The 16,359-nt window shown below is 63.1% G+C and overlaps 4 protein-coding genes across 5 annotated transcripts in view; all 4 read right to left on the bottom strand.

Moving 5' to 3' along the window:
- Positions 1-1,439: 1,439 nt before the first annotated feature.
- LOC139605496 (C-reactive protein-like) lies at positions 1,440-2,558 on the bottom strand. Its single transcript, XM_071417018.1, has 2 exons — positions 2,481-2,558; positions 1,440-2,117 (listed from the first exon to the last, which is right to left on the bottom strand). Exons 1-2 carry the CDS (start codon positions 2,542-2,544, stop codon positions 1,522-1,524), a joined length of 660 nt encoding a protein of 219 aa, XP_071273119.1. The 5' UTR covers positions 2,545-2,558; the 3' UTR covers positions 1,440-1,521.
- Positions 2,559-3,041: 483 nt separating this feature from the next.
- Positions 3,042-4,866, bottom strand: LOC139605495 (serum amyloid P-component-like). The gene is made up of 2 exons (XM_071457000.1): positions 3,894-4,866; positions 3,042-3,661 (listed from the first exon to the last, which is right to left on the bottom strand). The coding sequence occupies exons 1-2, from the start codon at positions 3,955-3,957 to the stop codon at positions 3,042-3,044; spliced, it is 684 nt and encodes a 227-aa protein (XP_071313101.1). The 5' UTR covers positions 3,958-4,866.
- A 61-nt stretch (positions 4,867-4,927) lies between these two features.
- ACKR1 (atypical chemokine receptor 1 (Duffy blood group)) lies at positions 4,928-9,133 on the bottom strand. Its single transcript, XM_071417019.1, has 2 exons — positions 8,956-9,133; positions 4,928-6,982 (listed from the first exon to the last, which is right to left on the bottom strand). The coding sequence occupies exons 1-2, from the start codon at positions 8,974-8,976 to the stop codon at positions 6,056-6,058; spliced, it is 948 nt and encodes a 315-aa protein (XP_071273120.1). The 5' UTR covers positions 8,977-9,133; the 3' UTR covers positions 4,928-6,055.
- A 1,092-nt stretch (positions 9,134-10,225) lies between these two features.
- The window catches only part of CADM3 (cell adhesion molecule 3), a 35,722-nt gene continuing 29,588 nt past the window's right edge, over positions 10,226-16,359 (bottom strand). Inside the window, exons 8-10 of one of the 2 annotated variants that reach the window (XR_011684426.1) lie at positions 15,116-15,241; positions 12,272-13,846; positions 10,226-12,201 (exon numbers count right to left, since the gene is read on the bottom strand). Coding sequence is in view for 1 of the 2 variants with exons in the window: in XM_071456999.1 (XP_071313100.1) it covers positions 13,728-13,846; positions 15,116-15,241 (245 nt within the window). In the remaining variant the exon portion in view is untranslated. Of the gene's footprint in view, positions 13,847-15,115; positions 15,242-16,359 lie in introns of both variants that reach the window. The other variant, XM_071456999.1, reaches the window with a different exon arrangement.

Raw genomic sequence — 16,359 nt, 5'->3', positions numbered from 1 at the left:
CGGGCCCCCCCTGTCCCCACAGGCCGCAGCTCCGGGCCCCGCTGGGCCCCGCTGGGCCCCGGCCTCGCTCCGTTCCCTCCGCCCCGCTGTCCCCCCGGCCCCGCCGTACCGGGGAGGCCGCGCGGGGCGGAGCGAGAAGGGGCCGGGCCCGAGCTGAGGCAGAGCTGAGGCGGAGCGGGGCCCGGGCTGAGGCGGAGCTGAGGCGGAGCGGGGTCCGAGCTGAGGCGGAGCTGAGGCGGAGCGGGGCCCGAGCTGAGGCGGAGCTGGGCCCGAGCTGAGGCGGAGCTGAGGCGGAGTTGGGTCCGAGCTGAGGCGGAGCGGGGCCCGAGCTGAGGCGGAGCTGAGGCGGAGCTGAGGCGGAGTTGGGTCCGAGCTCAGGCGGAGCTGGGCCGGAGCGGGATCCGAGCTGAGGCGGGGCTGGGCCGGGAGAGGCCGCAGCGAGCGACGGTGGCGCAGCGGTGACACAGGGGACAATGGGGACACGGGGGAGGTCGGATGGGTGTCGGGGGGACGAGGAGGGAACCCGCGGCTGCGAGGCCGCGCCGGGACGCGGGGCTTTGGGACACGGGGCTGAACCTCCGGGACAGCGAGCTGGAACCCCCGGGACAGGGGGCTGCAGGAGTGGGGGCTGAATCCCCCAGGACAGGAGGCTGAATCCCCTAGGACAGGAGGCTGAATCCCCCAGGACAGGGGACTGAGCCCTCCAGGGCTCTGGGACTGAGGCCCCCGGGACACGGGATTGCCGCTCGGGGCTCTGGGACTGACCCTCAGGGGATCCAGGACTGAACATCTCGGGACTCCAGGACTGCACCAGTGGGACTCAAGGCTGGACCCTCCGGATCTGTGTGGCACACGGGGCTGTAGGGCTGAATCCCCAGGATACAGAGATGGAACCCTGGAGCTCCAGGGCTGAACCCCACCGAGGGCTCCAGAACTGCACCCCCAGGGCTCTGGGTCTGAATCCCGCAGGACATGGGACTATGCCCCACCTGGGCATGGGACTGTCCCCCACCAGAATGTGGGACTATGCCCTACCTGGACATGGGGCTAAACCCCCAGGGACATGGGACTGAACCCCCCAAGAGCTCCAGGACTGCACCCCCAGGGCTCTGGGTCGTGGGACTGAACCTCCCCAAGCTTGGGGACACTGGGATGTCCCAGGGCTGCCCCCCAACAGTCCTGGGTCCCTGGGTTCTGCCCCCAGCCCAGCCCCACCATGCCTGGGGGCTGCCAGGGGTGCACATACCCCCAGGACTGTCCTGTCCCCAGCTCAGCCCCATGTCTCCAAACCAGAGCAAGGCCCTGAGCTGGGAGTTCCTTCCCCCATTCCATCCTCACCCTAGGGAGCTTCTGAGCCTGGATCCATCACCTGAGGCCTGCCGTGCCTTGGTGGGCCTCAATCCACTCCCCCGCCCCTAAAGACCACCAGAACCCTAAAAGCACATTTCTCCATTTATACAATGTTGGGTGGCTTTAGGGGAAGGGGTTACACAGCAGGGATTGGGGACACCCCCCACAACCTCAGGGCTTCAGGTACACCTCACCCACGATCTTGTAGGGGAAATTGTTCCAGCCAAAAATGGGGGTTTGGCCAGGTGTGTCATACATGGCTGACACGACCTCCATGCTGGAGATCCCCATGTCCCACATGTACACGGATGAAATCTCCCCCACAAAGGACTGCTTGGCATCAAAACCACCCCCAAAGCTGTCCTGGTCCTGCCCCAGCAGGATGGATGCTGGCACTCCCACCGTGTAGCCCTTCTGCAGCCCCTTCCTGGGCCAGGGCTTCCCATTGAACCAGAAGCTCACGATGCCCGTGGAGGATTCCCAGCTGACGCAGACGTGCTCGACCCCTCCGAGAGTTTCAGGCACCGTGAAGGACAAGAACTGGTTGCCCACGTTGAAGTCATACTGGCCAGGTTTGGGCTTGAAGAGCAGGATCTCGTTGCTCTGTTTTCTGGTGGCGTAGGAGAAGAGGCTGTAGGGCCGGGTGAGGTCGGTGTAGGACTTGAGGCACACGGTGAAGTTGTTCAGGGGCTTCTCCAGCTTTGCTGTCACCAGCACGTGGGCGCTTTGGGACTCTCGGGGGAACACGAACACCGAGCTGCCCAGGTCTGCAGGAGGTGACTCACAGGTGGCTGTTCCTGCCACAGAGGTGGCACCCAGCACCCAGGGTGGGTGCCACACCACCAGCTGTGGCACAGGGTGTTGAATGTCGAGTCCCTGCCACCCCCCACTGTCCCCCCCACCCCCATTTCAGTCCTCAGGGTGCCCCTTTGCCATCGTGCCCCCTCCTGCCACCCTTGCCAAGACCCCTGTGCCCTGCATGGCCCCCCCTTGCAGAGCTCGGGGTGCCCCTTGTGGGTTCCCCCATGCCCCCTTTGCCCCCACCCCTCGGGAGCACTCAGGGTGCCCCAGTGACCCCATAACCCCCCCTGCATGTCCCCATGCCCCTCAGGGTGTCCCTGTGCCATTACCTTGCTGGGCTGTGGGACCAAAGAGCGCAGTGAGGATGAGGAGGCAGAGCCACAGCGGCCCCATGGCACCGTCGAACCCGGCCACTGTCACCACCGTGGGAAAGGGGAGAGCTTGGAGCCACCTGGAGCTGCTCAGAGGCTGCTCCGAGGACACCCAAGAGTGACAGTGACTGGTGGTGACACTGACCTTCGTCCCCAAGCCCCAGGACTGTTGGGAAATGGCGTGTGAGCGTGGTGGGGACTGGCTTTGGGGACAGTCCCCCTGTCCCCAGGGGAGGGGCCTTCCCCTTCCTGACTCTGCATGGGGCTGGGCAGCGCCAGAGCCGCTGGATCCATGTCCTGCCTGTGCAGGGACGGCCGTGGGGCAGCTTGGGGGGTGTGGGATGGGGAATGGGTGCCCTGGCTGTTGGTGGCACTCAGGGGGACCCTGTCCCCAGCTGGGGAACCTTCCTCATGGTGGGTTGCAGAGGTGAAGGGGTGCTGGCTGCTGGGGAGATGGGTGTGACTGACAGGGGTGAGGAGGGGACAGCGGGGACCGAGGCCACCCCTGCCCCACAGCCCTCAGGCCCCCAGCACCTCCCGGAGCCGGGGTTTCACCACCACATCTCCCTTGACCTCGTAGCTGAGGCTGTTCCAGGCCAGCAGCGCGGGCGGCAGGCGCAGGGACAGGAAAGCTGCGCGCATCTTCTCCGGGGACAGCCCCGTGTCCCACAGGTAGACGTCGGTCAGCTCCCCCGAGAAGGAGTTGTAGAGGTCAAAGCCACCCCCGAAGCTGTCCTGCTCCTGTCCCAGCAGGATGGCAGCCGTGGCCCCCACCGTGTAGCCCCTCTGCAGCCCCTTCCTCGGCCAAGGCTTCCCGTTGAGCCAGAACTCGGCGATGCCCGTGGAGGATTCCCAGCTGGCACAGACGTGCTCCCAGTCCCTGCGGCCCTCGGGGACACGGAAGGTGACAAACTTTCCCCCCACGTAGAAGCGGTACTCCTCGGGTTTGGGCTTGAAGAGCAGGATCTCGTTGTCCTGGGCTTTGGTGGCGTAGGAGAAGAGGCTGTGGGGCCGGCTGAGGTCGGTGTAGGAGCGCAGGCACACGGTGAAGTTGCGCAGGGGCTGCTCCAGCTGCGCCTGCAGCACCACGAAGGCGTCGCTGGGATCCTTCCGGAACACGAACACCTTTCGGTACAGGTCTGGGGACAACACAGGGGACCTGCTGGGAGGCTGGCGTGTCCCACAGCCCTCTCTGGCTGTCCCCTGCTCCAGCATCCTCCAGCCCGGCTGGCCGAGAGTGATCCGAGAGCTGCTGCCACGTCCCCTTGGGACCCTGCCCCGTGCTGGCTCCTGTCCCCCCCACCCCGGTGTCCCCCGTGCCTTCCTGGGCCACGATCCCACTCCTGTCCCCCACCCCAGTGTCCCCCCTACCTTCCTGGGCCACGATCCCTGTGAGCACAGCCAGGACGGGCAGCCAGAGCTGCAGGTGGCCCATGGTCGGTGCTGGAGCCGGGCGGGCGCGGCGCTGCCGCCGGGTTTATGTGGCCGAGGAGGGGAGGGGACTGTCGGGGGGGATGTCCCCACCCAATCCCATCCTCAGCAGCCTGGCGGGCCCGGGAGGGGCGATGTCACGCCCAGGGTGGGTGATTTCATGCCCGGCATGGGTGATTTCATGCCATCACGCGGCCGTGCCACAAGACCTGGGGTCACCCGCCTGCACGGGGCTCCCCTCGGAGCTTGGCTCTGGGCGTGTTGTCCCCCCGGGTGACAGGGACACCCCAGCCATGTGTCCACCCAGGTGACAGGGACACCCTGGACACTCCATCCCCAGGTGTGCCTGCTCAGGGCAAACCCCCATTGGAGGGATGTGGTTTGATTTGGGGTCATGCGAGGGGTGCAAGGAAAGGTTCCCCTGGCCCCCCTGCCCTGAGCCACAGCTCGGGGCCACACCCTGGGCTCTGCTCTGTCTGTCCTGCCCGAGGGGACAGAGATGGAGCTGTGGACACCGGGTGGCCGAGTGTCCTGGGGTGACCATGGTGACCCAAGGGGACAGGCAGATGGGAAGGGGGAAGGTTTTGTCTGCCCCAGATGATGGTGCTGGACTGGGGGTGTAGAGTCCCTGCAGGGGTTTGATGGATCCCCAGTTTTGGGGACGATGTGTGCTCATTCCCCACTGATCAGTCCCCCAGTTTAGCGGGGATGAGCCCCCAGCTCCTCCAGGGCTTGGCTCAGGCAGAGCAGCCCCATTGTCCCCACTGCTGTGCCCGTGTCACACCCGTGACTGCACGCGCCCTGCCCTCGTGGGCTCTGGGCAAAAATGCCCCCACTCCCCCCGCAGGCTCCACAGCTTCCTTAGGAACTTCTCCTGCCAATTTGGAGGCACGAGGAGCACACACCCCCCATTTCCCGTCCCCCCCATCACCTCCCGGTCCCGTCCAGGGCATTAACTGGGCTGGACGAGTGCCTCTGGCAGTTGTGTTTGTTGTGTTTAATTCCCACTGCATCCTCTTGGCTTGTCAGGAGAGATGGAAAAATCCCATCACTTCCGAAATCCCCCCCCGGAGCTGGGGAGGGGGGGCCGGGGCTGAGCCTCGGGGATCCCCCTGGAGTCTGGGGTGACCCCCCCCGGGCAGCCTGAGTCACCCCAGGGCTTTCTGTGCTGGGCAGTCGGGGGGTCCGGCCCCAAAGAGGGGGCTGAGACCCCAAGGGAAGGGACAGAGGGCACGGAACGGGGGGTCCTGGGGGAGTGTTGGGTGTGGGACAGAGGGGACAGAGGCTGTGGGGGCACTGTGGGACAGAGGCCAGTGCCCAGATGCCAGGGTGCCAAGGCTTGTGCCAGGTGGCCAGGGGTCAGTGCTGGGCGGCCCAGGCTGGTGCCCAGGATCCAGGGTGCCAAGTCTGGTGCCAGGGGTCCTAGTCCAGCGCCAAGGGGCCGGGGCTGACTGCCGGGTGTCCGTTTGGCTCTGCGGTGCAGCCCCGGAGCTCGGCAGCGCCCGGAGCCTGGCAGTCCCTGGAGCTCCCGTAGCCCCCGAGCTTCGTACTCCCCAGAGCTCAGCAATCCCAGAGCTCAGCATTCCCGGGAGCTCAGCGTTCCCGGGAGCTCGGCAGCCCCAGATCGCGGCATTCCCGGAGCTCGGCAGTCCCGGAGCTCGGCATTCCCGGAGCTCGGCAGCCCCAGATCGCGGCATTCCCGGAGCTCGGCATTCCCGGGAGCTCAGCATCCCCGGAGCTCGGCATTCCCGGAGCTCGGCGTTCCCGGAGCTCAGCATTCCCGGGAGCTCGGCATTCCTGGAGCTCAGCAATCCCGGGAGCTCAGCATTCCCGGGAGCTCGGCAGTCCCGGAGCTGGGCAGCCCCCGGAGCTCAATATCCCCTGGAGCTCCGTAGCCCCCGGAGCTCAGTATTCCCGGAGCTCGGCATTCCCGGGAGCTCGGCAATCCCAGAGCTCAGCATTCCCGGAGCTCAGCATTCCCGGGAGCTCGGCATTCCCGGAGCTCAGCATTCCCAGAGCTCAGCATTCCCGGAGCTCGGCAGTCCCGGAGCTCGGCAATCCCGGGAGCTCTGTATCCCCTGGAGCTCCGTAGCCCCCGGCGCTCAGCAGCCCCCGGCAGCGCCGGCATCGCGGCGGCAGCTCCGGGCGAGCAGCAGCGCCAGGGGCCCGAGGCAGCAGTGCAGCACCCCCAGCCCCTCGCTCAGCCCCAGCGCGATGTCGAAGTGCTGGAAGGAGCCGCAGGTGGGCTCCAGCAGCCCGGCCTGCAGCAGGAACTCCCCGGCCAGCCCCGCTCCGTAGGGCCCCCAGAGCCCCAGGAAGAGCCAGGCGAGCCCGGCTCCGCTCGCCCTGAGGCGCGGCACGGCCAGCGCGGCCAGCAGCAGCCCCGCGGGCAGCAGCAGCAGCAGCAGCAGGCACAGGGCCAGGTGCAGCAGGTACAGCGGTGCCAGGATGCCCACGCTGCGCCGGACGCAGGCGGTGCCCGCCGCCACACCGCTGACCAGCGCGGCCGGAGTGGCCAAGAGCAGCGCCGCTGCCCACAGGGCCACGGCCAGGCGGCGGCTCCGGGGGTCCCAGCGAGCCCAGGCGGTGCCGCAGGAGCCGCTGGCCACCAGCAGCGCCTGGGCGAAGACGCTCCAGTGCCACAGGAGGTGCGTGAGGCGACACAGCCCCGTGCCCAGGTGCCAGCCCCGCGCCACGCCCGCGGCCAGCGCCGGCAGCAGCGCCGCGAACAGCGCCGTGCCCAGCGCCAGCTGCGCCACCAGCGCTCGGCTCTGCGGCCACTGCCACGCTTGGGGACGCTTGGCCAGGGCCACCAGCAAGGCGCCGGTGGCCAGCGCGGCCGCGACGCTGGTGGCGGCCAGGAAAGGGGGGGCCACGCTCTGGAAGAGGGGACAGAAGCTGTTGTGGCAGGGAGCGGCGTCGTAGTCCAGGAGGGTGTCGTTGCTGTAAGCGTTGTCGTTGTCGTAGGAGAGGTCGCCCATGATTTCCTCCAGGTCCAGGGAGCCCGGGGTCTCCAGGATGCCGGGGGTCTGTGGGTGAGGGGGTGGGCATCGGGCAGGTGCCACATCGCCCTGGTGCCGGCTGTGGGGCTGCCCCTGGTGCGGGATCGCGGGCAGGGCTGGGCAGGGCAGGGCTGGGCGGATTATCAGGGAGGGACACACGGGGGACACGGCTGGGGACAGCCAGGGTGCGGGGTGGGGCCGGGATGGGGCCGTTTTCTGTCAGGAGGGACACGGGGAGGATGCAGAGCCCGAGGATGGACACAGACCCTGCACGGTGGGGGTGTGGGGACACGGACACCCATGATCCTACTCAGAATGGGGACCTTCACAGCTCTGCTCGGTGCTGGGGACTCCTGTGACCCCACTCAGCACCAGGGATCCCCTAAACCCCACTCAACTCCCCTAAATCCCACTGGGGACCCCTATGACCCTGCTCAGAACTGGGGACCCTCACATCTCTACTCAGTTCTGGGGACTCTTAAAGCCCTAAAATCCCCTAAACCCCACTTGGCACTGGGGATTCCTGTGGTCCTGCTCAGCACCAGGGACTCCCATGATCCTGCTCAGAATGGGGGACTCCCTGTCATCCCTCTTAGGGTCCCCAGGGATCCCCTAAACCCCACGCAACTCCCCTATATCCCACTGGGGATTCCCATGATCCTGCTCAGAGCTGGGGACCCTCACGGCTCTGCCCAGAACTGGGAACTCCCTGTGACCCCTCTTAGGGTCCTCAGGGATCCCCTAAACCCCACTCAACTCCCCTAAATCCCACTGGGGATACCCATGGTCCTGCTCAGAACTGAGGGACCCCCGTGGCTCTGCTCAGTGCCGGGGACTCCTAAACCCCTAAAATCCCCTAAACCCCACTGAGCACTGGGGATTCCCATGGTCCTGCTCAGCACCAGGGACCCCCCCCATGATCCTGCTCAGAGCTGGGGACCCTCACGGCTCTGCTCAGAACTGGGAACCCCCTGTGACCCCTCTTAGGGTCCTCAGGGATCCCCTAAACCCCACTGAACACCCCTAAATCCCACTGGAGATTCCCATGATCCTGCTCAGAACTCGGGACCCTCACAGCTCTGCTCAGAACGGGGAACCCCCTGTGACCCCACTCAGCAGCAGGGATCCCCTAAACCCCACTCAATTCCCCTAAATCCCACTGGGGATTCCCATGATCCTGTCCAGAACTGGGGACCCCCATGGCTCTGCTCAGTTCTGGGGACTCCTAAACCCCTAAAATCCCCTAAACCCCACTGAGCACTGGGGATTCCTGCTCAGAACTGGGGACTTTCACAGCTCTGTTCAGTTCTGGGGGACTCCTAAACCCCTAAAATCCCCTAAACCCCACTGAGCACCGGGGACCCCCACGATCATGCCCAGAACTGAGGACTCCTGTGACCCCCACTCATCACCAGGGATCCCCTAAACCCCACTGAACACCCCTAAATCCCACTGGAGATTCCCATGATCCTGCTCAGAACTCGGGACCCTCACAGCTCTGCTCAGAACTGGGAACCCCCTGTGACCCCACTCAGCAGCAGGGATCCCCTAAACCTCACTCAATTCCCCTAAATCCCACTGGGGATTCCCATGATCCTGTCCAGAACTGGGGACCCCCATGGCTCTGCTCAGTTCTGGGGACTCCTAAACCCCTAAAATCCCCTAAACCCCACTGAGCACTGGGGATCCCTGCTCAGAACTGGGGACTCTCACAGCTCTGTTCACTTCTGGGGGACTCCTAAACCCCTAAAATCCCCTAAACCCCACTGAGCACCGGGGACCCCCACGATCATGCCCAGAACTGTGACCCCACTCATCACCAGGGATCCCCTAAACCCCACTCAACACCCCTAAACCCCTCAGGAGGAGATTCCTGTGATCCTCCTCAGCACAGGGGGACCCCCATATTCCTCCTCACACCAAGGACCCCCCCATCCCTGCCCTCCTCAGGGATGTGACACCACCAGGGACAGGAATTTGGGGCGGGTTGGGTCACTCACCACGGGGACACAGTTGCCCATGATGCTCCTCCGAGGCTGGGGGCTCTGCTGGGTGCTGGGGGTGGCACCGGGGGTGGCACCGGGGGTGGCACCGGGGGGGGGGGGCACTCGGGCAGGGCACCCACGTGCCAGGAGGTGTCTGGGGGTGACTTCTCCGCTCCGAGCACTGCGGGCAGGAGATAAGAGGTGCCCCAGGGCCGGCCCTGCCCTCTCCCGCCCCTGGCAGCCGGCGGAAAACGGGGAATGGCGCTGCCCGGAAAGCCGCGGAGCCGCCACAATTTCTCGAGCAGGAAACCATCAGTTCTTGGCAGGACAAGTGAAATTAATTAGGGATTAATTGTCTTTCCAAGCGCTCCGGGGATGGCGGTGGGGTGTGCCAGCTCCAGGGAGGGGTTTGGGGTGCAGGATGGGGGTGGGCATTGAGGGGACCCCCCCTCTCCTGCTGGAATCTGGAATTTCCCGGTTTTTTCCTTGGGAGGAAGGAAGGGCTCGCGGGGGTCACCCTGTGGCATTGGAGCAGCTTGGTGACAGGGCTGGTGGCCTTGGTGCCTTCAGGGACATCCTTATAGGAACGTCCCTGGAGAGGAGCAGGGCTGGGGGGCTCAGGGGTTGGGAATTGGGGTTCTGGTGGTAATTTGGGAGGATATTTGGGGGTGAAAGTGCTGGGAAGTGACAGTTTGGGAGGGGCTGTGGAGCAATTTTAGGGGTGAAAGGCCTGGGGAGCTCCAGGGGTTGGGAATTGGGGTCGCTGCTGTTTGGGGAGGGCTGGGGGCCAGGATTTGGGGGTCTCTGAGGGGCAGATTTGGGGGTGAAAGGGCTGGGAGCCTCCAGGGATTGGGGATTTATTGTTCTTTGGGGGGAACTGGGAATTTGAGAGGGGCTGAGGGTCGGGGCTGGGGGGGCTCTGGAGGGCTGGGAGAGCATTTGGGAGTAAAAAGGTTGGGGGGAGTCTGGGAAATTGGCAATTTGGGGGGGATTGAGGAGCAGATTTGGGGGGAAAAGGGCTGAGGAGGAGTTTGGGAATTGGCAGTTTGGGGGGATGGAGGGGCAGATTTGGGGGTGAAAGGCCTGGGGATCCCCAGGGATTGGGATTGGGGTTCTGCTCTTTGTGGGGAGGTGCTGAGGGTCAGGATCAGGGTGACTCTGGTGGGTCTGGGGGTGGGTGAGAGGTTTGGGGGCTCAGAGGAGTTTTTAGGGGGGCTGATCTCTGTCACCCTGTCCCACCACACCCCCAAACTCCCCCATGCCCAAACACAGAGAGGCAGGCAGGTAAGGTGTGTAATCCAGATATATTTATAGGATTATTTTCCGAGATTAGCACAGGATATTAGAAAGGTTATAAAGTCACATCAACGGTCGTTGGCTCCCTTTTTTATGTACAGACAAAAAAACACAGCACAACAACACAGCCCAGCCTCTGCCCCCCCTGGCCTCTCCAGAGCTCCCCAAAATATGGCTTTCGTGTCTATTGAGAGTTCAGTGCCGGCCAGGAAGCCTCCAAGGGGGTCCCCAAATCCTCCTCGTGCCCCCACCCCGTGACTGGGTGGATGTGGGGCCACCAACGGGACCCCCTGAGGACGGGGTGGTGGCCTGGGCTCTCCCAGACACGGTGACACTGACCCTGCCACCTCCCCCCGTGTGCGGTGTCACCAACCCCCAAGGGGACAAGGACAGGGGCCACACCCCACGCTGCCACCCCCAGGCCACCCAGCCCCTGCTCCTCTGTGACACGGGGTGTCTGTCACCCCCAAGGACTCCACACAGTGACCCCAAAAGGGTCAGGGACTCGTTGTCACCATGGTGACGTGGAGTGGCCCTGTCACAGCTTCCACCCGGAATCCTCCCAGTTCGGGAGGGTCCCTGTCACCCCAGGGCCACGCTGGTGTCACCCCCAGGTGTGACACAAATCTCCTCCGCTGCTCCCACCCCCACCAAGCCCTTTGGCTCCTGCTGCCACAAGTGGCCTCAGATGGAATCTCTGACCCCTCCCAGCCCCTCAGCAGCTCCCTCCAGGTGACACCGGGCCAGGTGACACCTCCACAGGTCCCTGCCTGCTCCCCGGGCTGCCCCGCCACACCCCACAGCACGTGGCACCTCAAAAAACACCTCAAAACCACCAAAACCACCTCAAAACCACCTCAAAACCATGTAAAAACCACCAAAAACACCTCAAAGCCACCAAAACCACCTCAAAACCACCAAAACCACCAAAAACACCTCAAAACCACCAAAACCACCTCAAAATCACCTCAAAACCACCCAAACCAGGCTGTTCTCCTTTGGAGCAGCTCTGGAGCAGCAGAACCAGCCAGGAACTGAATTCCAAGAGGGAAAATCCTCCCTTGTCCCTGGCAGCTCCCACCTCCCTGCCCCAGGGAGCACCCACCCCACTCCCAGCCCTGCTCCTGGCTCTGCCTGGGACCCCTCCAGCCCCCTAGGAGATGGAATTCTGCTGGAGAACACATCTGGCTGGGTTTTACTTGCAGGAATCGCTCAGTCCTGGCGACCTCGGGTGTTGGCAGTCCCAGGATTCATCCCCCAGAGGCTGGGAAGGAGGAAAACCCCCCCAAAACCAACTCAAAAACTCCATGTCCTGCTCCTTCCCAGTGCCAACACTGCTGCTGACACAGCTGAGCCATGCTGGTCACCTCTGCAGTGTCCCCAGTGTCACATCCCTCGCTGCCACCTGTGTGTGGCTCCTCTGCCTCACCTGAGCCCCTCTCGTTCCCCCAAAGGTGGCACAGATGGCACAGGTGGCAGGGGTTTGTGGGGGGGTGACACTTTCAGCCCTGTGGAAGAGGTGGTGAAATTCTTCCTGCAGCTCCCAGGTGAGGCTTCCACCCCTCCTCCTTCCTGAAGGGCCCCCTCATCCTCCAGATGACCCCAAATCCACGGGGTGACCTCCCAGGTGAGGTTACCCCCATCCCAAAGGGTTCCTCTTCTCCAGACAACCCCAAATCCAAGGGGTGACCTCCCAGGTGAGGTTACACCTCCCAAAGGGCTCCTCCAGATGACCCCAAATCCATGGGGAGATCTCCCAGGTGAGGTTACCCATTTCTTAAAGGGTTCCTTCTCTTCCAGATGACCCCAAATCCTTGGGGTGACCTCCCAGATGAGGTTACTCCTCCCAAAGGGCTCCTCCAGTCCTCCAGATGACCCCAAATCCACGGGAAAGCTCCCAGCTGAGGTTACTCCCTCTCCAAGGGCCCCCTCATCCTCCAGATGACCCCAAATCCAAGGGGTGACCTCCTGGGTGAGGTTACCCCCATCCCAAAGAGTTCCTCTTCTCCAGACAACCCCAAATCCATGAGGTGACCTCCCAGGTGAGGTTACCCATTTCTTCAAGGGTTCCTTCTCCTCCAGACAGCCCCAAATCCAAGGGGTCACCTCCTGGGTAAGGTTACCCATTTCCCAAAGGGTTCCTCTCCTCCAGAAAACCCCAAATCCATGGGGTTCCAGGCCCAAGGGCATCTCCTGCCACCCCCTTGTGCCCAGACTGGGATGTGGATCCCAGAGCACCTCATGCCAAGGCCGGGGGTGCCCTAAGGATGCCAGGGGGGGCAGCCCCATCCCGGGGTGCCCAGTTTGGGGGGGCTGAGCTGGGGCTGTGCTGGAGAGGTGGGGAAAGGTGTTTGGTTTTGTCTTGGAAGTGAAGGTGAAAGAGGCAGGAGGAAGGGCAAGGAGGAAGGGTGAACCTCCCCCAAAGCCTCTGTGGTGACCCCAAACTCCCCAGACCCCAGCTCCAGGTGTTTTGGTCGGGGTTCTCAGAGCCAAGAAGAAAATCAGCCCTTTCCAAGCTCATCCCTGCCCTGGGGAGGGAAGGGGGGCAGAGAGACCCCAGCCCTGCTCTGGGGGTCCCAGGGAAGCAGCCCCAGCCCCAGGGGTGCTGCTTCCTGCACTGAACATCTCAATAGATGGTTAAAATTGGCATTTCCAATCAGAGAATTTAAGAAAAATAAAATAAATTAAAAAATCAGGGGCTTTTCCTCTAGATTTGCCCCCTCCCCCCCAAAATAAACCTGAGCCCTCCCCCCTCCCGCTGGGGTGGGACCAGGGAGCTGTGGGGGCTCCTGGTCTCTCTGGGGGTCCCACCCTGGCCTTCCACCCCCTTTCACACACTGACTGCACGAGGACAGCTCTGCTCCCGCATGGACACTGCTCCACAAGAACCACCAAGGATAAAATCGGGGCAGGGGCTCGCTCTGCTCCCACCTGGAGTCACCCCCCAACCACGGGGAGGGGACAACGGGGACACCCAGGATCCCAACCTCACCCCGGGAACCCGGAGCTGTGATTTTATCCTTGGACATCAAAGAAACCAAAAGGGAGAGAAACAAAGGGAAGAGCTACATCGACCCCAGCCCAACACCCCAACCAAGGGCCCGAAGCAAAGAGCAGCCACGAAACCAAAGCCAAAAAATAAAAAAAGGTCCAAAAGGAAGAAGGAAGAAGTCGCTCACTCACGGGTTTTGGGTCTGTGGGGTTCGGGGCGTGGGGATGGAGGTGCAAGCAAGCAAACGGGGCCGGGGCTCTCGCTGTTGGAGTGAAGGATTTGTACAAGTTCAAGAAGCGTCAGCAGCGCCTCGAGGCCGGTGGCTCTCCCTGCTCTCTGTCCTGCCATCCCTCTGTCCGTCCGTCCGTCCGCCCGTGCCGGGCGCCAGAGAAAATCTGTTGGGTTTTGTGGGGTTTGTGGTCTGGTTGCCGTTGCCATCGGGGTTCTCTTGGCTCCATTTCTCTCTCTCTCTCTCTCTCTCTCTCTCTCTCTGACCCTTTTAGATGAAATATTCCTTCTTGTCGTCGCCGCCGGCCTGGCCGCCCTCGGCGTTGATGATGGCGGTGTCGGCGTCCGGAGCATCGTCCGAGCCTTTGGCCTCGTGGGTCAGGTACGTGCCTGGAAAAGGGGGGGACAGGGGCTGGGGTCACGGGGGGCTCTGCCAGAGACCCCTCCCACACAGCCAGAGGGCCTGGAGGGGCTGCTGGACCTGGCTGTAATGGGAAAGGCACTGGGAGGGGAGGGGATGGGATGGGAGGGGATCAATGGGATCCATGGGATGGGATGGGATGGGATGAGTGGGGTGGGATGGGATGCATGGGATGGGATCCATAGGATGAATGGGATGGCATGGATCCATGGGATGGGATCAATGGGATGGGATGGAATGGGATCAATGGGATGGGATGGGATGGGATCAATGGGATGGGATGGGATGGGATCAGTGGGATGGGGTGGGATGGGATCAAGGGGATGAATGGGATGGGATGGGATGGGATCAATGGGATTGGGTGGGATGGGATCAAGGGGATGAATGGGATGGGATGGGATGGGATCAATGGGATGGGATTAATGGGATGGGATCAAGGGGGTGAATGGGATGGAATGGGATGGGATCCATGGGATGGGATGGGTTCCATGGGATGGGATCAAGGGGATGAATGGGATGGGATGGGATGGGATCCATGGGATGGGATCAAGGGGACGAATGGGATGGAATGGGATCCATGGGATGGGATGGGTTCCATGGGATGGGATCAAAGGGATGAACGGGATGGGATGGGATGGGATCCATGGGATGGGATGGGTTCCATGGGATGGGATCAAGGGGATGAATAGGATGGGATGGGATGGGATCCATGGGATGGGATCAAGGGGATGAATGGGATGGGATGGGATGGGATCCATGGGATGGGATGGGTTCCATGGGATGGGGTGGGATCAGTGGGATGGGATTGGATGCAGACTCACTGGGGTGCTCCAGGTTTTTGGGCAGTGTCCACTTGTGGAGTGGCCAGTGCCAGTCAGGCTCCTGACCCCCTCCAACCCCTCCTGAAAAAGCAGGGGGTCCTGGCTGCCCCCCAGAGCAGGGTGGGGGGTGTCACCGTGTCCCCAGGGCTTGGGCACAAACCTGCTGGGCATGAAAAGGGCAGGTGGAGGGAAAGGAGGGGGAGGAAGGCAGAGGGAGGAGCTGAGGGGGACATGGGGACAGGGACAATCCCAGGACAGAGATGGAGAACAGGGGTGGGAGCTGCCTCCCCCTGCATTCACCAGGACATTCCTGACATTGCCACGCTGGGCACGACCAGGAGCTGCCTCCCTTCACCCCCCGTGCCCCAAGACCCCCGAGGGCTCCTCCAGCCCCCCCTGCAGCCCCCCAGGCCGTACCTTTGTGCCTGATCAGGTAATGTCCCAGCACGATGAGGAGGCTGAGCAGGAGGAAGACGATGACAGCCACCACCCCGCCGATCATCGCGTGGTAGGTGCTGGAGGTCGAGGGCACCGGGCTGGCATCTGCCCAGGCAGGGGGAGGAAAAAAGAGACAAAAAGGAGCTGAGACCCTGCAGGGCAGCAGAAGCTGCTGCTCCCCCCACCAGGAGCTCCATCCTGTGCCAGCAGCTCCGTCCTGCTGAGGGTCATGGCAGCGAGAACGGGGGGAAGCAAAGGGGAAATCTCATCTTCCACAAAAATAAAAATAAAAAAAAGCAAAAAGCAAAATGGAAATCCCATCCTCCACAATTGGGTTTTGGCCCCAAAAAGGGAGGATGGGCAGGTTTGGGTGGGAGGGGACATGCAGGCTGGCATGGCCACCTGAGAGGTGACGGCACCCCAAGGACAGCAGGCCCCGAGTCAGCCACATCCTGTCCTGGACAGGGAATCCAGTGAAAGGCCATTCCATCCCCTGCTGGCATCCTGTGCCAGCCCTGTGGCACGGTGACAAATCCTCCTCCCAGCCATGTCCCATCAGCTCAGGGTGGGGACAGAGCCACACTTGGGAAGGACAAAGCAGGGGACACACAGGGATGGCAGCAGGACAGAGGGACAACACGGCACACGGACACACAGGACAAGGGACAGCGCGGGGAGCTGCTGCTCAGGGTTCCTCCTGGAAAACACCAAAATCCACACCCACCATGGGACTGGAGCCACCTGGCAGGGCTGTCCCCAGGCCAGGGCAGGGCCACCATCCTCCTGTGGAGCTTCTCCAGGCCAAAGAGACAGAAAAGGAGCTTACGGTACCTTGGATGGGAGCTGGAGTGAAGGATGGAGCCGAGGCCATGGAAGCATGAGAGATGGGCTGGGAAGGGCCCAGGGTGGAGTGAACGTGTGGGGTGGGGAGCTGGGGAAGATCTGGGGAGGACAACAAAAACACAGGACATGAATCAATGCCACGAAGGGCCAGCGAGGTGACAGAGCCCTGAGGGGACCCTCAGCGGGTCCGTCTGTGACCCCTCTGCTTCTGCCACCAACCTCTGGGACACTGTGACCATCTTCCACCATCTCCTGTCCTGCCAGACCCCGAGGGACCCTCGTGGTGTCACCCATCACGAGGTGTCACCTGCACTCTGCTGGGCAGGGGTGGCACCAAGGTGGGCAAGGCTGGAGGTGGCTCCCAGTGCCTGAGACAAGAG

This window comes from Agelaius tricolor, unplaced genomic scaffold, assembly GCF_023055355.1.
Source record: "Agelaius tricolor isolate 1412-34295 unplaced genomic scaffold, bAgeTri1.0.p SCAF_66, whole genome shotgun sequence".
NCBI lineage: Eukaryota > Metazoa > Chordata > Aves > Passeriformes > Icteridae > Agelaius > Agelaius tricolor.
This window is presented reverse-complemented; position numbering and strand designations above follow the sequence as displayed.